The 24,325-nt window shown below is 41.6% G+C and overlaps 3 protein-coding genes across 4 annotated transcripts; 2 read left to right on the top strand and 1 right to left on the bottom strand.

The window, feature by feature from the left end:
- Positions 1-861: 861 nt before the first annotated feature.
- On the top strand, positions 862-2,208 carry gpr101 (G protein-coupled receptor 101; the record flags this gene model as incomplete). The annotated part of the gene is made up of 1 exon (XM_083980737.1): positions 862-2,208. The coding sequence occupies one exon, from the start codon at positions 862-864 to the stop codon at positions 2,206-2,208; it is 1,347 nt and encodes a 448-aa protein (XP_083836863.1).
- A 4,315-nt stretch (positions 2,209-6,523) lies between these two features.
- tm9sf5 (transmembrane 9 superfamily protein member 5) lies at positions 6,524-15,084 on the bottom strand. Its single transcript, XM_083980736.1, has 17 exons — positions 14,812-15,084; positions 14,289-14,356; positions 14,086-14,179; positions 13,852-13,979; positions 13,515-13,644; positions 13,224-13,351; positions 12,980-13,094; positions 12,780-12,859; positions 12,549-12,654; positions 11,645-11,777; positions 10,783-10,902; positions 10,603-10,660; positions 10,303-10,462; positions 10,040-10,191; positions 9,802-9,913; positions 9,260-9,431; positions 6,524-7,192 (listed from the first exon to the last, which is right to left on the bottom strand). The coding sequence occupies exons 1-17, from the start codon at positions 14,947-14,949 to the stop codon at positions 7,125-7,127; spliced, it is 1,962 nt and encodes a 653-aa protein (XP_083836862.1). The 5' UTR covers positions 14,950-15,084; the 3' UTR covers positions 6,524-7,124.
- Positions 15,085-17,357: 2,273 nt separating this feature from the next.
- rbmx (RNA binding motif protein X-linked) lies at positions 17,358-22,423 on the top strand. Of its 2 annotated transcripts, none has more exons than XM_083980740.1 (9): positions 17,358-17,654; positions 17,784-17,893; positions 18,447-18,553; positions 18,643-18,808; positions 20,074-20,217; positions 20,378-20,495; positions 20,657-20,785; positions 20,863-20,954; positions 21,795-22,423. In XM_083980740.1, exons 2-9 carry the CDS (start codon positions 17,785-17,787, stop codon positions 22,109-22,111), a joined length of 1,182 nt encoding a protein of 393 aa, XP_083836866.1. In that variant the 5' UTR covers positions 17,358-17,654; position 17,784; the 3' UTR covers positions 22,112-22,423. The 2 variants fall into 2 exon arrangements, with proteins under 2 accessions (XP_083836866.1, XP_083836865.1); XM_083980739.1 differs by having other exon boundaries at positions 20,074-20,223.
- Positions 22,424-24,325: the final 1,902 nt, after the last annotated feature.

Here is a 24,325-nt window from a genome sequence, read left to right as displayed (position 1 = left end):
GGAGACAGGACCCGACCGTAAGTAGCCTAAAGTCTGTTAGTGGAGGAATCACAACTGATCAAAAAAAAAAAAATGTTTGATCATCTGCCATGAAATCCGAAAAAGAGCAGCGAAGGAGAGATATGCTCGTCTGGATGAGAGACCCCCGCTGGGTGAAGACACACACGCAGCGTATGTGTTAGCTGAGCCGTGAAAGCCCCCATCGCTGCCATTGACTGGAGCCGAGGCTGAAATGGGAGCAAAGCGATGAAAAAAAAGAAAACGGAGCGCGGGGGAGTAAGTGAGCATCCTCCAGCAAACCATCACATCACCGATCACGCCGAGGTATTAGACACCGTTTTCAGATTAGTAATCCGAGATATTTGCCGCTGTCTGGACATTCACAGTCGATGTTGACGCGCGTACGGGGGCATCTGTAGGCGACTGTCGCCAGACAAATCCCCCCCCCCCCAGCTCTGTTTTTTCCATTGTGCAGATGTGGGCTGCAAGAATAATAGCTAAGGCCTGTTCGGTGGGTGAAACGATCAGGGATTAATCACCCATCACGATGAGCAGTGAATCGCTGTTGATAGTCTCCAGCATTACAGGCTCTACTCCTGGGTGAGTCTGCTCTACTGTTTCTTCTTCCTCCGTGTTATGGATGACATGCCATGTTTAGGTGAGGGATGCTTTGAGAGGCATTGTGAATTGTTGCACCTGAGATCCACTTGATCAAGAAGCACCAGCTACAACAAGCTCTACTGAAAATCAAAGAGGTGGTTTTCTCTCCAGTCGCCCCACTGGTCATGATGGGACTAACCTGACTCTGGTGGTGGACGTGAGGTGCGCATGCCCTCCCTGCCCCCTGCTGTTGGACCAACAATGCAAAGCTCTCATGCAACCGGTATGGACACAAATTTTACCGATGTTCCCTGGGAGCAAGGTTTCACCGACTCTGGTCAGGACCCGGTCTGGTCGTCCACGACTAACTGCGTGGTGAAGGTGGTGCTCATATCTCTCATTGTGTGTGTGTCCTTGTTTGGGAATGTGGTGGTTCTCCTGGTGTTCCAGAGGAAGCCTCAGCTGCTTCACGTGGCCAACCGCTTTGTCCTCAACCTGCTCTTGGCAGACCTTCTGCAGACCATCTTAGTCATGCCCTTTGCCATCGCGGCAACAGTGCCAGGCGTGTGGCCCCTGGATGCCCGACTGTGTCAGGCCCTGGTGGTGCTCATGCACCTTTTTGCATTTGCCGGGGTCAACACCATTATAGTTGTTTCTGTGGATCGCTACCTTGCCATCATCCACCCTCTGTCGTATCCCACCCGAATGACCCCTCACCTGGGCACCAACCTGATCATCTGCACGTGGGTGCTCAGCTTCCTGCAGAGCACGCCTCCCCTGTACGGCTGGGGGGCCATTGACTTTGACCGCCATCACAACGTGTGCTCGGTGGTGTGGTCCTCTAGCTTGTCCTACTCTGCTGTGGTGTCCACCTTTTCCTTCTGGCTGCCTGTGCTCATCATGCTCGGATGTTACTGGATGGTGTTCAGGGCGGCCCGGAGGCAGAACGCTCTGGTGCATCCCATACAAACGCAAGCCTACTCCCAGCCCTGCCCACAGGACTTCCAGGGACCCAGCAGTCCACAGCGGCAGCCCCCGGCCCAGCAGGCGAGTTCGCCAGATGGGCCCTGCTCTGCCAGAGGATACCCTGTTCGAGTGAGGCACAGACGCTTCCACTACCACTGCAAGGCAGCTCGTGTAGTTTTTGTGATCATGGCCTCATATATCCTCAGCATGGGGCCTTACAGCATACTGAACACTATATCTATGAGCACCAGAGCAGCAGTCCCCCCCTGGTTGTCTTCCCTTGCCCTTGTGCTCTTTTTTTTACAGTGCTGCCTACACCCGTACATTTATGGCTACATGCACCGTAGTGTGAGGAAGGAATTCCTTGCTTTGCTGTGTGGGCTGTTCTGCAAACAGGGTCGTCGTCCAGGCCAGAGCTCTGCTGTGGAGAGCTGCTTCACAACTACAGAGGGACGCTCAGGCGCCCACCCTCACCTGCCCAGCCTGGCTGCTCGAGTTCTCCCTCTGCGGACTTGGGAAGAATGCACAACATCCTCCACTCCCACTTTTGAGAGGAAGTCAAGGGACAGCCGTAAGGAGACCACGTCCACCAGCATCAGCTCAGAGAGGGAGCTCACGGTCCACAGCAAACAGAGCTCATGAACTGCCTTGAGGATTCATCACAGACCACGCTGGGTCTTACTCACAGAGATTGTCATACAGTGTGTTCACACATTATGCTAATATGCCTTTTTTTTACAACAGGGTCATTCATTCTGAAGTTGCAATGTAGTGGCACTTAATCACCACCATAACAATCTTTTCAATATTTTCATCAGCCTGATTAACTCAAGGTCAGATAATATCTCCTTGAACCATTTATTGTTGTATTATAAATTCATAATAGAATCTGCTTCGTGAAAGAATTTATAGATAATGATTTTCATTAGGTCAGATCTTGTAAAACAGGGGGTTTTATATGTAAACCACACGCCCCACATAGATAAGAGTTTGTGTAATGATTCTCATGTTTTGTCTCTACAAACCTATTTTAAATGTATGCAAGTACTGTACAAGCTACTGTTACATAAAACAGGCAGAAGGACCAAACTTATAGTAAAACTAGAAACAACATTTTAATTTAGATTTTTTTGTCTTTGTCTGCAAGTCTATTATAAGTGACACTGTTTTTTGTTGTTGTTGTTTTTTCTAGACTTAGACTTGCGATGTAGAGACAGAAATAAGTGGAATCAAGGTGGTTGGTGGTGTTCTGAACACTTTGCTTTAATTCTGGACCATAGATGTCTTTGATAAGGTATTTAATTGCAGTATCTGCGCAATGACTCTATCTCCTTTAAACTTTTAGTGTGTTTGTGTGTGTGTAACTTGTATTCTGTGTGATCCTGCCAGAGGGCAGAGGATGTAGGCTACTGTCCTTGTGTTAGTGCAAGCAAGCTTGGCCTGCATCTAATGAACTCAGGGTATGCTTGTGGAAAAACGTGTAGCGCCGCCAGTCTGTTGTTGAATCTTGTCGAGCAAGTGAACATAAGTGTGTTTATGTCCATGTCGCAGTAACTATTCTTAAATCTCAAAGCGCCTTTTGAGTAAATGGGTAGATTAGTGATTCATTGTGCCTGTAAGTTACAAAACAAACAAGGGGTTGGTGACTCCCTTTCCCTGAGGGGAGGGCCACGCAGTCAAGTTTAGTCTTAGCCTCTTTGTTTTCTTTCACTTTATTTCAACTGAGGTGACATTTAGCATCTTAAATCATCTGCCACTGTATATTCGGACTCAGTATTTGCTGCCTTTTTAATGTAAGCCTTTCCTTGAGGAAGCACAGTATTTTTGTTGAAAAAAGTACAATGTGTTGAGAGCAGGCTCAAAAGATAACTCCTTGCACAAGCTCTTTAACATAGACTGCATCATATAATGTATTGAAAACAGATTTCTTATATATCGACTGTACACTTGTAGATTTGTAAAGGTAGCAGTATATTGAATGGCCTGCTTAAAGCCATGCAGAGGATGAGTAGTTATCTAAGTGTTATATGACCACCATGACTCATCTCATGGAAAGATAATTCATGGAGTTCATTGGGTAGATGGTGGGTTGCCAAAGGATGTCATTGATGCATCACAACATCATGCGCATTATTTGAAAAGCATGTTCAGTCATTTAGTTTTCATTAAGTACGGTGGCCCTGAGGGCTCAACACAATGCAGTTTAAGAAACACATGCAAAGACATGCGTGACCCGTGCTGGAAGTCTTAAATTTGCTAGCACATGACCTGCAAATTCACACAATGTGACAGAAGTTTTTCCAAGTGACACAAAAAAGTTATGAACCTGGCTGGGACTTGTTGTTAAATCCCCGAATGTGACTTTTGAAATGAAAAGCGTTGCATAACAGTTGCAGAGGGGGATGAGGGAGACAGGAGAGTCAGGGAGGGAGAGGGAGAGAGGATGTTATGGAACAAAGGGCCTTGGGTTGGATGTAAACCTGGGCCACTGCAGCAAGAATCGCAGTACAAGTATTTGCATGTTACCGTACTTGGCAGAATAACCCAGGGTGTTCCTGTTTTAAATATTACAAAGAATAAGATTATGATGAGAATATTACCAGTATTATTATGAATTATTATTAGACTGTGATTAGGAAACAATTCACAGTTCCTCAGACTTGCCTGGAGTTAGTGTGGATTTGAGCCTTGGTGTATTCAACAGGTGACTGGAAATCCACAGTGGAGTAGTATTATGACCAGTGTTGTGCTAGTTACTGAAAAATAGTAACTAGTTACAGTTACTAGTTACTTCATAAAAAAGTAACTCAGTTAGTAACTCAGTTACTTAAACCAAAAAGTAATGCGTTACTGAGAAAGTAACTTTTTCGTTAATTAAAAAGTTTTTTTTTTTCCAATGCTCCCATTAAATAAAGGCTGATTGAATTCCCCTCTAGCCGTCATTTCAGTTCTGTAGCCTACTGATGCTGATGAAGAAACACGTGTTTTTATCTGTACAATTTTACCATCATCATCATGCTGCATGATGTCAGCAGCAGCTTGACCTAACTGCAAAAAAAATCTCGAGTTACGTTTAAGACTGTTTTCAGTGACGGAAGTAAATTCACTCCAGCGGTATTTTTTTTATCGATCGATCAGCTGTGTTTACCCAGAGCGATCAGCTGTGTTTAGCGTTTCAGGCGTCATAATTCGAGTCCGTCTGTCGGACTCCAACCACTGCTGCTCGGGTGGAGTGGGTGCTGGTGTGTGCGGGCTGTGACTCGAGCTGTGTCCCAGTTCAGGGGCTCCAGCCTGAACTGACACACAGCTTCGGTCTCGGATGCTGCGTTAGCAAAGTTACCTTAGCTCGCCGTCATGCCGTGCCCAGAGAATCGCTCTGACCTGCCCAGTCCTCTTCATGTAGCGTGTTTGATTACGTGTGGGACGCTAGAGGGCGGCCACCAACTAGTGCTTAGTGGTGCTTAGTGTCTGTGCTCTGTCTTTCTTTCAATTCAATGAAACTTTATTGATCGCTGAAATGTTATAGGAATTTTGTGTGCCGCTGTAAAACCTCACCAAAAGGAACGGAAAGGAACGGAGTAACGCAGCGTTTGGTAACGGGAACGGAGTTACTGATTTAAAAAAAACAACGCGTTACGTTATTAGTTACTGAAAAAAGTAACGGCGTTACGTAACGGCGTTACTAATAACGCGTTACTACCCAACACTGATTATGACTGACAATCAAACTTGCATAATAAGTTTGCCACAATGTTTCTCTGTAGAGACAAAGCGACACAGTACAGTATGTCATACAATCTATCATCAAGTAAGAGAAAATAATGTTTTCAAGTGCTTTAAAATGACATAATTTTGTGATTTCTATTGTGCTTTTGTATTATTTCTGTTAGAATTATTCAACTAAAGATGTCTGTTGTTTAAATAAAAGTGAATTATATGTAATACTATGTGTGTTATGTTACATTTCACAGTTTGATTTTTTATAGCAAACAAACACTCAGTTGATCTTAGGTGTGATGGAGGTGTTTGATGGTCATAAAAACCAATGTCAGACTTCAGATGTGACAAGAAAATGTCATCTAACTCTAATGATATTTGGATTATTATCACCAACTTGCCTGAGATTAAACAAAATAATTTGAGGTGTTTCTCCGGGGCAAAGTTCAACATTTTCAAAAGTCAATTAAAAGGTTTTAAGAAATTCATCAACATTTTGACAGAAATATTTAAAACGTGCCAGTTCTTGCTTCTGAGTTTACATAACTGGGGCTAATCTGCGTACAAATTCAAAAGCCATTATATACAATCTGTGGAAAGTGGGACTGAAGAGGCAGAATAAGAAAGCTGCATGTTGTCTGCATTAACTCATGAACTGTTGGGAGAGTTATTGCGATGGTACTCATAATTACAGGGCCATTTTTCTAAGTATGCTCAGAGTTCTGGTTTCAGCCAACTACACTTAAGTAAAGGTAGCAGCTGGAAACTAAAGCTTCAGGTCCAACATGAGTTGTGAGGACCATGGCTGAGTGTATAAAATGTTGATGTGCGCCTTCCTAAGGGCTCAAAGAAAAGAACATGGCCTTCATCTTGGATTAACTGCATTTATTTTGTAAAAACGTTATCACCTTGGGTGATGACTCCACACTGCTCGAAGCAAAAGACAGCAGTGTTTTATGTAGTTACAGTTCAGCAAACTGTTTATTAAAATCTAAAAGGGTGCATCTCAACGGTGCATATGTATTGTGTGTGTAAATGCAAGGTCTGCGTTATGATGGGTAGGTGAGGATCTGTCCTGTGGCCAAACATATTAGACATGTCACTGAGAGATTGCCCTTAATGTGCAACACACCGTAGCTGCAGCATATTGGTCTATGATACAGATGTGCTTCTTAACCAAGAGAGACCTTTGTTATTCAAACATAAGTGTAGCCGTCAAATGCAAGAAAATGGACATGTATCATAGCAATGTCAGTGTTTTATATTTTTTCTGAACTACAATACAAGCTGATATTTGTAAGGATTTACAGCCCACCTTTACTTCAAAAAAGAAAGAAGAATGGAAAATTTCATAAAGGTGACAATCTTTAAGTAGCATTCTCTCACTCGCTCGCTCTGTACAGTATATGTACACAATGGTTTTCATCATTACAATACAAGTAATAGATGAAAAACAACATTTAGACATAATATAAAAGAAAACAAATACAGAACATTTTACCTTTAGAGACTTAAAATAATAATATTTCAGCTTTTCTTGTTAAACCCACCAAAGGAAACTGCTCATTAGATCACTGGAACACTTCCCGCCCCCCCCCCAATGATTTTTCAAGGCGCCACTCATATTACTGGTCAACAGTGAACACAAATTATATATATTTTAAAAAAGAAAACAATAGCAACATATGTTTAAAGCACAAAAGAGGACGGGCTTTGCTCTTCAGGTCTTTCTATTGTAGATGATGTTTTCAATTCAGGTCCACATAGACCACTTTATCACACGGCCAGCACTGAGGAGGCCAGTGCTGCGACAGCAAGGAGTCAGTCTTTCCACCAGTCCTCTAGTCCACCTTGACCACACTGTAGATCTTATTTACAAACCAGAAGCAGGCGAAGAAGCCAATTGTACCTGAGAATAAAAGAAAGAGGAAGGTTAGAGGAACGATTTAATAAGTGCTGTAAGATTAAATATCACACAGAGATCAAGAAAGGATACGCAGAACTAGCTGTTTTGGGAAATCTGCTTAAAACAAATATGAATAAGGTGCAAAATGAATGAAAGGCCACAGGGTCCAGAATTGAATCACTTCAGGGACACGAGCAAAAAATAACCCACGTGTCAGCGGTGCAGCCACATTTCATCCACCAGAAGCGCGAAAAAGAACCTTTGACTGCAATCTCCACAGTGTTGTAAAAGAAACAGCACCAGCATTTAATTTTGTCATAGAGAACAGCATATTTCTCTGAGCTCCACCGATGTTGAGAAACCAGATTGGTCAAAATCCTGGATCATATCATCTGGGTATAAAAGTCCTATCTGACTGCTCAATGGGGGCCATGCAGCCCAATCCTGAATTAAGTTATGATCAAAGTTGCAATGAGGTAAAAAAAAGGCAGACAACAAAATAAAAACTTTTAAAAATGGGAAATGAGAGATTAGGATTATTTAGATTAAAACTGGAAGCAGGGAGGCAAACTGATAATCTTTTCCTTGAATCCTTGGATTATTTCTTGGTGATAATCTTTTGACATCTTGTCCCCCTGGTACTTACAACTCTGTCTTAAGATAGTGTCAAACAGTAAAGCAGTGACAAGCAAGGCTACAGGCTAGTTTTTTTTTATTAATCTGGCCTCATGACAGCATAGCACCAGAAAGTATGTCATCATTGTGACATCGTGGTGAGCCTCGTTTCTGGGAGACATAGAGACTCAGCGTGTATTTGCTGGTTATCAGGCCCTGTGTATTATCCTCTTTTCACACACATCCCTACTCTCATCTGAGTGGGTGTGCAGGAGAGCTGGACAGGGTCAGAGAGTGCCGTTACCATGTCAACAAGTGTCAGTCTTTGTGTTATTTCACATGGAGACGAAACCGGCAACAGTGTTCTGTTCATCCTGGCTGTGTGATGCCGTGTGAGGTACACAGACCGGAGCCACACAGCTGGATTTTAAGTGCAAGCACAGAAAAGTCATCTAAACAACAGTGGTCAGGATTCCTGAGTGCATATAGATTTGTCGTCCATCACAAAAAATGAATGTGGAGCCTGTATATTTTGATCTATAGAACAAGGAAATAAATAAATAAATAAAATGAGTCTCTGGCTTGTCGAATCAAACCATAGACAGTAGAACTGACCTAAATAAGTCTCCAAAACTAGATCTGACCTAGAGGGACTTTGAACATTCTAGTGTCATTTCACAAAGTCTCTCTAATTTCATTTATCTTCAAACAGACTTATACATTATGCTCAAATGGGACCCATACACATAAATGCTCTTTAGTTTCATTTGACACGGTGCTTTTGTACTGCTAGTGCAGACGTAAGAAGGCCGCGGCTTGGTTTTTCATTAAAAGACAAGCAAACAGTTGTTGCACAATAGTGAAGTTACTTCCTCCTGGTGCACTACAGTATGTCAGAGAAACAGGATGGAGATCCTGAAGCTTCACTCTGCTGTAGAATTGACATTTGCTGTTACTAGATAATCCCTGGACAAACAATACCATTCACACCTGTAAACGTACACACCCCATTCTGACAGGGCAATTCAGAGCAAGTTAGCTGAGCTTCTTCACCGCATTTTAAGGATTATTTTTTAATGTGTATAGATAGATGATCATTTGTGATTTGAAAGCTCCCAAATAAAAGAAACAAATACGAATAATATGATATTATGATATGATGTCCCCACTTTGCAATTCAAGGCAGGGCAGTTGGGACTTTACCCCCGCCCACCCCATTCTGTATAAAGTACGAACACAGAATGACGTAGTGGTGAGGGAGTGGGAAGACACACTATTGTTCATCCTCTACCTCAGCAGCAGAGTTACACACTCGGTTATAGGTCGCACCTTGGACACTGGAATTCAGGCATGCAAACTACATCACACAGTGTCACCAGTTTTGTTTGCATTGGCTTCGATAACAACACAATGTCAGTGTAGTGCCTCTCTGTATAAATAGGGCTAAAGCCTCACCTGTGAAGAGGAAGAAGATGAGGACCATAATCATAGTATATCCGAAGTAGAGGAAGGTGCTGGCCGCTCCAATTATTTGCAGTTTTGAGAAGAAGTAATGCACAGCATAGATGAACAGATAGACTGCTGTGAAGCCGCTGGTCAGGAAGGAACGCCACCACCAGTGGTAGTCCTGGACACAAGACAAGAGATGACATGGTAGGATCCAGCACATGAAGACAGATCAAATTAAGTCTGGACCAGGAGAGAAAATTAGGCATGAAGAAGCTTCACTAATGCCGATACTTTAATCTAATTTTTCATTCTATGCAAAAAATACTATAGATTTACACGTTTTTGAGGACCAAGATCAAGAAGATGCTTTTAAAATGATCTTGTCTATTTCAGGTGATATGATGGGTGACCATCTCACATTACTCTTAGCACAGTGTTTACAACAGTGTATACTGTTAATTTAATTCATTGTTTTTAATTTAACTTTTAAACTTTATAAATATTAAGTTTATAATGAAAGAGACCACGTCTTTTGAAAATTCGGGTACCTCAGCACATAGGTGGAAGTAGCAGAGCAGGACTGTGGCCTCAGAGCAGGTGATGAGCAGGATAATGAAAACCAGGAACAGGAAGCCAAACATGTAGTACATCTGATGAGACCTAAAACACAAACATATACATATGTATAAACCTAAAGAAAATAACACAAGGAAAAGTGCAAAGTCCTGTGTAAAACTAATCTGTCATTCATGATAAGCAGGAATAGCAGCATTCCTGTCCCCCTACCAAATGCTGTTGAGGATGAAAAAGAGCTGGATGAAGATGCAGCCAAAGGGCAAGATTCCACCCATCACAATACCAGGGATTGGCTTCGTAAAGAAAGACTGCTCAGGAATCTGACGGGGGATCTGGTTTGTTCGCACTGGTTGCTCAATTGCCTGCACATGTGAGATTACATTATTACATTCCAGAGAGACAGACATGACATGGCATCTGAAATCAGTTATTTCAAACTAGACAAATAAATGAACTTAAAGGGTCTAACTCACAGGTTTCTTAAATCCAAAGTAGGCCCCAACAAAGGTAAGGGGCACTGAGATTCCAAACCACAGCGCCAAAATGGCCACCAGAGTGCCAAAGGGGATTGCAGCTGAGGAGCCCTCCACCCAGAGGATCAGGTTCATCAGGAAAAAGTCAGCAAACACAATGCTAGGAAAGGGAGATGGACAAAGGACAATGACACACAGAAACAGAATACATGAGAGGATACTAGCAGTGTGCACGGGGCATGAGACAGAATTTAAGTGCATAGAAGTACAAAACTGAAGCTAATGTAGCACTGATCATACCCTGGGCACAAGAGTGCTGTCAGCAAGACATTTGTCTTCCACTTTTCACCTCCAAAAGCTGAAAATAAAAAGAGAGATTATGAGAATATTATTTAAAAAAAATAAAAAGACCACAGAGTGTCTGTGCCAACTGTTGAGCCTGACATTAACTTTGCAGTCAGGTTTTCCCTGGACTCTTACTTTTATAGAGGCGTGCAGACACGTAGCCGGCAGGTGTTCCCAACAGAACCCAGAGGACCACAGCACATGTCATGAGAGCCCCTCTGTTGGCTGGTGACAGGAAACCAAGGCAGGCCAGGACTGCAGTGGACAAACAATCATCAGTTGACGCATTCAGACATACCAGCACTAATGCAGAGTAAGTACTGAAACATCAATGCAAAGACCGCTTTTAATCCCACAGCTCTTAGTCTGACAGTAGTGTACAGGAAAACACATGATGAGGTTTGTTTTGGGTATTGGAGCTGAGATTTAACTTGCATTATCTTATTATTTTCACACATCCATTTGCAAATATTTAATATACAAAACTGCCTAATATATTCAATATCAGTATTTTGGATTTCAATTAATAAAGTCCTAATTTTTGAGACAATTTACAACAAGTTGCACACACAACTGCAGTACAAGTACATCGCCACCACCTGCATCCTCAGGAGAGCAAATCACATCATAAAAGACTCCACACACTCTGGTAACGGACTGTTGGAGCTGCTGCCCTCACGCACACACTCCAGGACTCCCAGAGCATGAACAACCAGATTGAGAGAAAGTTTTTTCTCCCCAGAGTCATCGCTGCTTTAAATTCTCTGTCTCTCTAACTGCTGCCTATCAATTGCACTTTAGACTGACTGATTTTAGTCTATTCTATTTATTATGTATGATGAATGGTTGTATGTATGCATGTATTTAAGTTGCACTCTTATTTTTTTGTGTGTTCATACAATGACAATAAAGGATAGCCTTTCATCTACATCTGAAGTACAGGAAAGAAAATGTGACCTGTATTCCATATCACAGCCTTATGTAAAATAGTTCTTACAGAGTGTGATGAAGGTCATGATGAAGATCTGGGTGCCCTGTCCGAGGAACACAGACAACAACATGCCTTTCCTCGGGGGACGGAAGACATCCCCATGCACCTGCTTCCACCCGGACTCCTCCTGAGCATCCTCCTAAGAAGAAAGACAGAAGCACAATCAAGGAACTACTTAACATTTGTAAATGCTAAAAGATTAACCAACCACCAATCAGTGAACAACCTCATAATCTCACACCTGCTAGCAAAGCAAAATAAGGTGAAGACTGGGAAAACTCATTGACTACAGGCTGTAAAATTTTGGTGTAAAAGGTACAAAGGTCCTTCCTTGAATTCTGTAATGTTTTAAAAAAATATATATATCCGCACCACATTTTGCATTTTATGCTATGTGCCACACCCAAACACCAGATTCAGGAACCACAAACATTCTTGTTCAAAATGGTTTTCGATAAGCTTACATAGGGCAGAGGGAATTTTTCCTTGGTCGTTGGAATCTTTATCAAGTCTGCCTGTGAAATGTAACACAATATGTATGTATGTATATATATATTTGCAATTCTGGGACCAGTGGACAGAGAGTGTTAGGTGGGTTGTCTAGCTGCAGAGCAACAGCCATATAAATGGGATAAGAAAACATAGCCAGTAAACGATGTCTAATGAAGTCCTCAGCATCTAATATTTCTGATTTTCAGTTAAATTAAAAAAAAAATTATCATCCACTGTGTGGGGAAAGAAAAAAAACAGAGAATAAACAACCTTTTAAATCCCAAAGTCATAAACTGAGTAATGCATGGTCATCTGGCCAAAGACAATTTGTTACCTTAAGAATATAATCCATTTTGTTTTATTTCTTACAAATGCATCTTCAAGGGTCTTATCAGATTCGGCAGTGCAATGCTTTTACCTGATCCACCTGGTTGTATCTGGCGATGTCCTTGTGCAGGGTTCTCAGCATGATCATGGCAACCATGCCAGACAGGAAGAGGACGATGACCAGGGAGTTCATAATACTGGAAATAAAAACACAGACGATCAAGACATAAAACAGGATTGGCTAACAAGCATCAAGAACCATAGTTGTGGTTTTAGGGAAAGAGTATTTCAATGGTGCACAGTGTGAAAAATGTCCATGGACCTGAACCACTGGATGTTGGTGTGGGGCATGGACACCAGGATGTAGTCCCACCTACTGGCCCACTTGATTAAATTGTTTTCCTGTTAAAAGGAAGCAAATATGTTGGTAAAGCAGTGCCCATATAATGTATTTCTCACAGAAAAGGTCACGCATTAATAACATAGAATTCGTTAAGTAATACAGTTGGTCATAAAGCCTACCCCAAATGAGACAGAGTAGGTGTACACGATTGAGACATCGTTATCGAACGTCGCAGGGACCTCCATCGGGGCGGTCCCCTCACAGTTTGGATTTTTTTCATCTGGATGCTTGATACTGATGTGCACAAAACACATAAAATACTTCAGGTCAGATCATTCAGTCATTCAGCTGCAGCATGTTGAGGTAGATTAAACATGGATTGTGAAATCACATCAACAGTATCTGCTATGAACCAACATTTACCTCTTTGGCTCCAGAGTGGCAGCGACCAGCCGGGCTCCTCTCCATCCTTCTGTTTCTCCACTGTGGTAAGTGATCTTGATGTCCACATGGTTGAAGACGTAAAACGTGTTCTTCTTGTTAAATTCAGACTGAAAAAAAACAACAACAAACAAACTCATTATCAGATGCGTATTAACCTCCTACTTTGCGAGTGACCTAATCTTTACTTAAGGACAGTCAACTGTGACAGAGAATGAGAACCGCTTCGTCAAGACAGAAGACTTAAAAGACTAAAAGACAGAAATAACTCACGTTGATGACACAAGCATCTTTGGGTCTGCCATCTGGGGTAACAAGGCAGCCAATGGGGAAGCCTGGGTTGCAGTACTTCTGACCATCTTCCACATCGTAGCACCATGTCACTGGCATGTTGTCAACGATCCTGAAGACAAAATAAAAGAAGGAAACCTAAATACACTCACTCACTGCGGTCTCATCTCACAGGCCAGAGGGGTTCGGGTTTTGTCCCTGCTTAGGAGACTCATGACTGAATTTTAATTATTACTCCCCATTATTTATCTATCTCAATCAGATGAATTTCAACTCACAAGAAAGGAATGTCAGTACAATGCAATGTTGAATTACAAACCAGTGGTGCTGGTAGTTCAACTGCATCCCCATTTTGAGAAAATCCAGTTTGGTTGCATCCTCCTTGCTGCTTTTCTTGTATTGTTTCGTGCACACTGCTTTGCATTTCTCGTCTTGTTTAAAGTTAAACTGTAAAAGGTAGACAAGAATCATGTTACATAAATAGAGTACATTTACCAAACATGGTTATTATACTACAGTGTGCCATATATGTTTCAATATGCAAATAACACACCTTGTATGGGGAAGATGCAATTCGTTCACCAAACAGCACCTGTCCAAGGTTCTCAGAAGGCCTCTTTTCTGCGACATCTTGGCAAAAGTCAAACCTTTAACACATTCGCAGATGGACACACAAAATGAGGAGATAATAAAAACCTAGTAAATATATGAATACATTGCAAATTTTGCATAAAACAAGAACTAAATAATACTTACACGTCATATTCATAAGGAAGGACTGACTCCACTGAGTCTAAGCGATTGACGAACAGTTGGATCTGTGACTGTAAAGCAGCAAAAACAGTTTGTTTATCAGTCTACATTTGTTTCACAAACTTTTATCGATGGGTAAAACCTGCCAGAAAACCTTGGCAACGGGTGCCGCGGAGTCATCAGGCCAAAAGCTGACATTTCAATCTGTAGTCATGTGCTAAAGCTTTGATGCTATGCTGGTGGAGAAACCACCACATCAGAAAGCATAAATGCATGTTTATACAGCGTAAATAAAAAATAGCCGTAGCAATGTCAGCCAGCGCTAAAAAAAAAACCAATTACGATAGAGGCACATCGGAGTATTACTCCAGTGTTCCGGTTCCAGGTAGTAGCCGGGGCCTACGGTGAGCACAGGCTTGCTAGCAAGATTTAAATAGCTGACAAACTCATAAACGTGCTTATTACAATTTCAGCACAATGTCCACTATGTTGGGCAAGATTTATGAGTTTTATGATTTCTCCATACCTGACAATCATCTCCTGCTGTGCTGTCTTCACAAAAACTCACTGGGGCTAAACCCGGAAGATAAAACGCCGAGCACGAAAAGAAATACGAGACCAACGTATAAACCAGCACAAAACCGAGGTGTATCCGCCTCTTCATTTTCTCGCGGACACAGTTCTTCCAAGATTGTGTATAGTTGCGTAAAAGGAGATTATAATTCTATATAGCGGGAGAAAATGTATACTAGCTTTCCACGGTTGGCTAGGTCCGTCTACTCAGGACGCGGTGGCTAAGATGACCTGCCAGCGTCAGAGGCGTCCAACGCAACCACAAGATTCTAACCGGAAGTTAAAACTTTTACTTACAGAATAAAATACCATACTAACTAATCTGTTTACTATGCACAATGTATGCGTGTATAGCTGTGTATTTACACACACACATGTCATTTTAAGGCATTATGTATACAAATATAGTATGAATACGATTGTATATGATTACATTTTAAAACTCAGAAACATCTACCGCGACAATAGTTTTACTTTGAAAGGTATACAATCGGATGCCGTGTTTGACTCTGACATACTTGACACCATGGAAGTAACACTGACGTTGCCTATCTATTATTCCATAGGCACTTTCATTTTCTTCTTAAAACAAATACTTTACGTGACATTGCACAAACTACGAAATAAATATTGGTGCATAGTGGTAATACAAAATTTAAACAGCTATAGGAAAAAATAAATAAAAAGAGCGGGGGCGGGTAATTAATTACCTTGAGATTATACTGGCTAATTTTAGAGATCTTTGTAAGGGGTGGATAAAGCAGGTTGGAAAACAGGAAACGCAACATTCATTTGCATGCACAGGTAGTGGGCACACCTTGGCAATGAATTGAAGAGAAATATACGGTTATTGATTAAAGTTCATGAGATAAAAGGTTTTCCTTTATAAGGATTGTTTTTCTTTTTGCTTTGTAGGCTATCTACTTCTTTTCACCTCAGAAATAAGCAAACTTTGTCAGTTGCCCAGGGATGCCCCAACTTTTGCATGGAGTGGACAGATATCCCAATGAGAGTTGATGAACAAGTAGAGCCAGTGGTGCCGGTGACCTTTCTTGAAAGGTTAGCCTACTTGAATTGAATTCTGACTTCCGACAGTAATGCAAATTTCGCTACCCAGTGGAGGGCAGCATTGCATCAACTGTGAAAGCAGAGGACCTATGCTCAGTAATACATCCAGTTACTGGATTTATAGTTTCCTGATAAGCCGTCTACTGGTATAAATCATATAACAAGGTATTTAAACATCAACAATAAGGTTGATGCAAATATCTTTTAAAGATGTAAGTGTAACCAAGACATTATAGGCCTACTTGTCAAGGCTCTGTGGTGGACAAACTGTGGAGAAATTGTGTCTCCATACCCAATTTGGCATGTCTGTACTGCATTTTGTGTTACTTATGTGTCACAGGTCTGTGATACACTGGCCAGGTCAATTTTTGCAAGCAGGAGTTAATTCTTCAGACAGTATACTGCACATTCAACTTTATTAAGTGTCTGGATTGTATTTGGACTCCAGTGACCTACAAACAAAATGTTAATCATTGAGGAAAACAGTTGAAGATGACACTTTTAGCCTTAAACTATTGTTAATAAGTAACTAGGCTACTCAACAAGTTGTTAATCCATTTTAGAGCTAAATAAAGTGCTGCGTATGTTCATGTTCCAGCAGGTTATCCTCAGGTCTATTTACTTAGTAAATGTTAAAAAAAAAAAAGAAAAAAAAAAGATTGTAAATCTACCATCCCATTCTCACAGTGGCTTGATACTGCACTCTTCAATCAAAAAGATGATTATGAAGACTCTGTAATAAGAAAGTATGGGTTGCTGGTCAAGCTGAAAGCCGCCCAGCAAACCAATCTCACTGAAATGAAGGAAAATGTAGTTTACATAGATGTAATCACATTTTTACTTTTGCAACATTCCACTTAGTTAGGTTTAATAAGGTTTAATAAAAGTCGATTTGCCACTGAAGTAGAGGACTTGTCTCATGTCTAACAATTTCGCCTTTTAAAAATGAAATAGGCTACAGAAGTATAGTTAATTTTTAACAGATAATAGGCTTTATGCACAGCTCCTCTAATTCCTGAACTTTAGCCAGCTCCTTTATTTCCTGTTTTACATTATTGGACAAACTGATTAATCCAGGTGTCTGACGACCTCGCAACAATGGTCAGATCTGGATTAATCAGTTTGTCCAATAATGTAATAAATAGGCACATCCATGTGTAAAACAGCCAGGAAATAGCTGGCTAAAGTTCAGGAAGTAGTGGAGCTGTGCATAAAGCCAATTAAAGTTGTGGAAACAAACACACATTCAATTTATAGCAGAGTATTTCGTGCTTTATAAGATGTCAGAATGGTAGCCTACACAGTATTTAATTTAGGTAAACGTTTTAAATTTGCTCCCACTATGGTCATGAATCCTGATTCGCGCGTTTCGACCTATGGGTGGCAGTGTTTCTCCGCGAGGCGCCTCTGTTCAACCGGAAACGTAGCGGAAGAAGAAGGACGCAAGGGGCGGGAGAGCTGCAGCCGTTGTTCACCGTATTTACTCAGAGCTGCGGCGTAGAAGAGATAGGTAGCCGCCAGCAGCTTGCTTTGTGTTTAGCACAAACTGCACTTTACTGTTGTTGTGTGTGCTTTTTAAAGTAGCGTTAGCATCTTAAGTTAAGCTCAATTTGCTTCGTTGTCGGATCACTTGCTAGCTAGCGTTAGCCAAGTAACAAACCACAACCACTGGCACGTTTATCGCCATTTTGCGCATTCAACAGCCCTAAGACTTTGGCCAGCAGTAAGGTAATAATAATCACATTAATGTCTGATATACCGAGGACAAGTACTGCGTTGCATGCATTTCCAACGCGCGAATTTCTAGATACTTTAACCGAACTTCCTTTTGTTTTGTTGGATGTGTGTTTTTCGCAGCATGGCAGAGGCAGACCGACCGGGGAAGCTCTTCATCGGTGGACTGAACACGGAGACCACCGAGAAGGCCTTGGAGCAATACTTCAGCAAATATGGCAGGATTGTAGAAGGTGAGAATAGAGCTGTTGTTGGACATTGTATTCTCGCAGTCAACTTTGGATAAACGGTATAGTGTTACAAAATTAGCCTACATGTTGAAGACACAAGAGTCAAATAAGTATAACCGAAGTTGATCCATGCTTTGAATGTTTTCCTAATTTGTGAGCCCCTAATTTTGCTGCATTTTGTTTAGGCACTCAAAGGCTGCATGATTGACGAGTTTTTCTGGAGCACACTTTTGAAGTCAATCTTTAAAAATCTGTGAAATTGTTAGCTGATTGCATATTATTTCACCTGAATACTATTTTAGCTACCAATATTGAAAATGATTGATTACTATAAGTTGAAATTTAAGCAAAGCAAACCTATCTGGGAAGGCAACGCCTCTTTGAAGTTACAGTAGTGAAAGCATGCTTGTGTCATAGGCTTGTGTACATCTCACTTTGTTATTAATTAGCTCATTGGTGTTGTACCATTATCATCTAGGCTACTGATGTAATCAGAGTAAACCAGAGTAGTCACCAAGTGCTGATGCTCAGCTCTCTGCTATTTTCTTCATTTCAGTTCTTTTGATGAAGGATCGCGAAACGAACAAATCAAGAGGATTTGCCTTTGTGACTTTTGAAAGTCCAGCAGACGCTAAGGATGCGGCCCGTGAGATGAATGGAAAGGTTGGTAGTGTCTTTTAAATCAGTCACAGTCTTTAAAACCTGTAGGCCTAGTTGAAATTATAATTTACATTTTGTTTTGTCTACTGCAGTCTCTTGACGGTAAGCCTATCAAAGTGGAACAAGCTACAAAGCCTCAGTTTGAGAGTGGTGGCAGACGAGGACCTCCACCTATGCACTCTCGCAGTCGTGGTCCACCTAGAGGCCCCCGTGGTTCAAGGGGAGGTCCTGGTGGTATGAGGGGCCCACCATCCAGAGGTAAATTTTTCGCTTGTAAACACAAAATTGTTAATATGTATAATAGTTCAACAGCGTAATTAAAGCCTTTGGAAACCCGACTATATATAGTAAAAATGCTTATATTATATCAAAGTCAAGTGCCTCATTAAGCATCCACAAAAGTCTGAGTGACAATAACTATTCATAACTATTAGAAAACCTGGTTTAAAAACAGCTCATTTTGCTATTGAGGCACTATTGAGGCCACTGGTCAGGACAGTGTGGGCGTGGCAGATAACGTTATGATTGTCAGCTCCGTTGTCATAGCAACACGTCAATGGCGACCGTTAAAAAAAAAAAAAAAAAAAAAAAAAAAAGTCCTCAGCCGTGCATAGATTGATTGATGCTATTTAGCAGCTAACTAGACTACCAGCTTCGTTTTGGAGCATCATAACCGTCTTTGGTCGTAGTCTCACAGAAAAAAAAAGCTTTTAACCGTCACTCATGTCTGTGTGAGCGTCAAGAGGGGCTGACTGACACACACACAGAGACAAGGCAGTTCGCGCTGGAAAGCTAATAAATGCTAAAAGCTAATCGCCAATTTACACACACCCTCCCTCCCTCCCTCCCCTCACCCCCCCAACAAAAAACGGCTGTATCGGCTGTATGTAGAGAGGAGTTGTGAGGAGTTGTGGGCACACACACAGACAGACAGACTGACACACAGACACAGACAAGGTAGGTCGCGCTGGAAAGCTAATAAATGCTAAATGCTGATCGCGGATTTACACCGCCCCCCCTCCCCCCCCAAAAAAACGGCTGTATCGGCTGCATGTAGAGAGGAGTTGTGGGCACAGACAGACAGACACAGCAGGTCGCGCTGGAAAGCTAATAGATGCTAAAAGCTAATCGCCACACTGGTTGCCATGGCTGTGGTTGTGAGGACGAGAGGAGTGGAGGAGCGACCGTTAGCAGAACGGTTTTGTTCGCTGCCACTGGGGGGCTGGGTGAGAGAACTGACGTGGCGATTTATGAGTGGTAGGATTTATTGCGTGATAAATCCCAGAGATAACTCCGCCCAATTCAAACCTACTGTACAAAACCTTAAAAGACAAATATTTTCAATTTGGATGGAAACTTTTTTCTAATTATTTTTACATGTTTAATAATATGTACATAAGACCCTAAAATACATAGTTAGGAGGCTTTGGTGGATTTGGGTTTCCAAAGGCTTTAATGCATGATTTGTAATTTTTCTTTTGAGCTTGGTTGTGTAAATATTTGCATTTCTTGTCTTTGGAAAGATTACTATGAAAATTCAGGGAGTTCAGAGCCGTTCTTCAAAGGGATGTCATCCAGAGGCCCTCCTCCAATGAAGAGAGGTCCCCCAGTACGTAATGGAGGCCCCCCACCCAAGAGGTCTGCCCCGTCTGGTCCCATGAGCAGGCGTACGTGTGAGGACATTCTATCTTTTTCTACCCGACTCAATTTAAATGTACAAAGAAGTTTTGATGTTCTCAAAACTTCACCCATTGTCTTGCACCTAGATGGGCTGCTTGTATCACAGAGTTTTGTGTGGTAAATAATAAGCCGTTTTGTGTATTCTAGCCCCCATGTCAAGGGACAGGGATCCCTATGGTCCCCCTCCTCCACGCAGAGACTCCATGATGTCCAGGAGAGACGATTACCCATCACCAAGAGATGACCATTACAGCTCAAAGGACAGGTAGGATTTCTAGTACTTGGTTACATTATACAGTCCTGTTAAACTATTTGAAAACGCTATTGCATTTGTGGAGATTTTGTTTCATAATTCTCTACTGCATCTCATATCTAAATAAGCTGTAGTCACAACTCTGCGGCTAATTTGTGGTATATGTTTCACAGCTACTCGAGTCGGGATTATAACTCCAGAGATTCAAGGGACTATGGACCCCCTCCAAGAGATTACTCGTACAGAGAGTACTCCAATTCCAGTTCCAGGGATGACTATGGCTCAATGTCAAGAGGATATAGGTATGTGTCTTAGTTGATCTGAAAGGTTTAATGATATGACAATTTGGCATATACTAACACATCATGCTATTATGTAGTGATCGTGATGGTTATGGGGGAAGCCGGGAACCCAGAAGCTACATGGACCGTCCGAGTGGTGGCTCCTACCGAGATTCATATGATGGTTATGGTAAGACATGATTCCACTAGTGTAATGACAACAAAAGATAAGCACCGTGGCACAAAGAAGAGCTGCACAAATAACCAACCAAATCATAGCATTGCCCTCCACAATCTCCTGTCACAACAAGCTGCAGTTTCCCTCCCCAGTGGAAACGACATTTGCAGGCAGCGTTCTCGTTAAGATTTTTTTCCTTTCCCTTTGCCGCATTCCTGACTTGCAGTACTAGTGCCATTTGTTCATGCTACAAGAAATATATAACCATTGGCATCTCAACATCAAAGCAAAATTATTTTCAACAGCTGTGACCTCATATCACAGTCCCTGTTACCGCTGCATTCATCACAAGATTCAGTATTTGTGGCAATGTCGTGCAGAAATAATGCAGAATCTTAAAGTGCCCCAGAGAGTTTGCAACAATAAGGAACCCAAAAAAGTCCTTGGAAGCATCTGTTGACCACTCAGTATGTGTTGCCTAGCAAAGCACTCCCTCAAGGAGTAACCTTCACAAAACCATCAAGACAACTCTGAAAACCTCGTCCTTAACCCGCAATTCTAACTCTTGGATCTCTAAAAGGAAAATGGCTTCTCAGATCAATGGCATGCTGAAATGGGTGACACTGCCCACTTATTCCCTGTGCTTGGAAATATTACTGCCCGTACCAACTAAATATCCATGTTAAATTTAAGAATAATAACATGATGGGACATTTATACATGTCTTCCATTAGTAACTCTGTTTGTCACAGAATTACGGTAATTCTATTGGCAAAAAAAATGAGCACTTCACGGTGCAAGAAAATGTCTAAAATTATACCTTGCCAATTACCTGACCCATTGACCCTGCAGGTAACTCTCGCAGCGCCCCACCCTCACGGGGCCCCCCACCATCCTATGGTGGAAGCAGTGGAAGCAGTCGTTACGATGACTATGGCAGCAGTTCCCGGGATGGCTATGGCAGTCGTGACAGTTACCCCAGCAGTCGGAGTGACCCGTATCCACCTAGCCGTGGTGAGCGAATGAGCAGGCAGGAGAGGGGCCCAGCTCCCCCTGTCGAGAGAGGCTACCCTCCTCGCGATTCATACAGCAGCTCAAGTCGCGGAGGGCCACGAGGTGGCCGCGGAGGCAATCGAGTCGATAGAGGAATGGCTCGCAGCAGATACTGAACTGGACTTGGAAATCACAGTAAAGCAAACGTTAGTCTCCGTGCACACAACACGTGTTTTGGAAGAAATCTGACAAGACAAATTAGCCATGTCTAAATCTGTGGAATATGAAGCTTTGAATTGTATCTTGACTATCCCAGTTTTTTTTATGTGTAAAAGTTTTTTGTTTTGTTTTTTTTAGTATTTCTCTTGCTCATGTAACAGTACAGTTACCACGTGAGTGTTAGTTTTTGTACATTCAGTGCTGTTGGATTCTGCAATGCCCTATAAGTCTGGCTTTCCTACTCTAATAAAGCTTTTAGTTGTTCTTGACCACTGCTCATCGATTTTCAAAACAAGATCAGCGACAGTAACATGAATGTTAAGTAACAACATGATCTCCTTTACAAAGTTGTCTGTACAGCTCTGCTGTATGAATAGCAGAGTGACTTGAGTTCATTCTTGTTTTGAGAATGAAGAATGTACTTCCAACTGGACGCTACTGTTTTCAAGGGTCAGGCAAATGTTACTGTCAAAATGTTCCAATGTAGTTTCCTTGGAAATGGATCCATCACCCTAGAGCCATTTGATGGCATTCAACGACAAAACCAAAGGCAACAACAACCAAATGCAACTCGACCGCTAGTCAACAGCTGGTAAGCAAAGCAAACCTCTTTGTTTCTCATCTGTAAATGAGTTTCACATTGTCCTGTATTGCAATCTCCACTCAAAAGGGTGATATTCAAGACAACTTTTGCCTCAGAGGACAAAAGAAAAAAGAGGAGGTCGACTGAGTGAGCCTTTTTCATTGTAGTCGGTTTTCATCAGCTAAAATTGTCAAAAGTGCAGCAACATCCCAAGACATTTCGTCTCTTTTCAAGAATGAAATCGTTAACAGCCATTTTGCCAACTGAGCCCTCAAAACTTTTTTTTTGCCTAACCAATCATCCAACCCCAGTACCCTGATTGGCAACAGCGCATTTTTAAATCATAGCTCAAATATGTCTAGTTATTTGTAACACGTTTTTATTGGTTAACAAAATTAAAAGCCGTTTTTTAAATTAAGAGCCGTTTTCTCAGTATCGAAACCTTTTCAACAAGCATGCCAATTCAAACAATGGAGACCTCTGGAAGAACACCACCGTCCTCACTGCCAAACTGGAACCAATCAATGAAGCGAATTCACTGTTGGACCAAGGACTACAATATCATTTTCAGATATTTTATAAATACACGATTAAGACGAGGGCAATTTGCTAATATTATGTTCTAATTGCAGGATGAACATCCCTCCAAAGCAACTGGCCTTGTACATGCCTGAATAGTGTTGTGAAGTTGTTGGACGAGTGAAGCCACAGTGCACCACTGCAGGTATTTAACCAGAGTAACTGTCTCTTGACTTGAACTATCAAATTGTAAAGGTATCATGAGGGAATGTTATATAATGTTATCTACTAAATATTAAAAGTAATTGTGTTGTGGTACAATTGATTTTTATCACTGCAAAATCAAAGTGTTGATGTGTAAACAGCTGTTTTTTTTTTTCGTGTCAACTCAATTTCAGATGCTGGCACAGACTTCTGTTGGGATTGCTGGCTGCATCTCTGCCAAGTGGAACGGCGTTGTGAAAGTGGGAAGAACAAAGGCGGCGAGCTCACTTGAATCCAGTATCTGTTGTCTTCAATAAAGACTTTGAAAAAAAACGCTGTTCACTTTTAGTTTTGTCTTGACATGAAAGAAGAATGCAAAGAGCACCAAAGGTATTTTCAGTGCTGCTGTTATCTTTGTAGATGGAGCTGAGGTATCTGTGGCACCTTGTTGATGTTTTGCAGCATAAACTCAAGTTGTTATGGAGATTTTTGTAGCAGCGGTAAAAGCATTTTCCACAACTTTTGCACTACTTCATTTTTAAATCAATTGAAGCAATCAGAGTATTTCCTTTCACAAATAGTCAACACATGATTCATGGGTGAACATTGCAATACTCAGATGGCATTTATTGCTGTCAAAATAATTTGCAGATGACATGGATTAAATGTCAACAGACTACCTATCAGGCTCACTAATCACATATCCTTCTCCAGAGTGATAGGTGTTTCCTAATTCCTGCTCCCTTTTAACTTGTAATATAATATTAGATAAAGTGGTTCCTCTGTCAGCATGTGCCACTGCAGGGGAGAAAAAAAAACACACACACTCTTGTATATTGTTGAGGTGCTTGTTTGCCAGTAGGGG

Source organism: Trachurus trachurus (assembly GCF_905171665.1).
Source record: "Trachurus trachurus genome assembly, chromosome: 10".
In the NCBI taxonomy this organism is placed as follows: domain Eukaryota; kingdom Metazoa; phylum Chordata; class Actinopteri; order Carangiformes; family Carangidae; genus Trachurus; species Trachurus trachurus.
The sequence above is the reverse complement of the archived record's forward strand: the minus strand, read 5'-3'. Positions and strand labels throughout refer to the sequence as shown.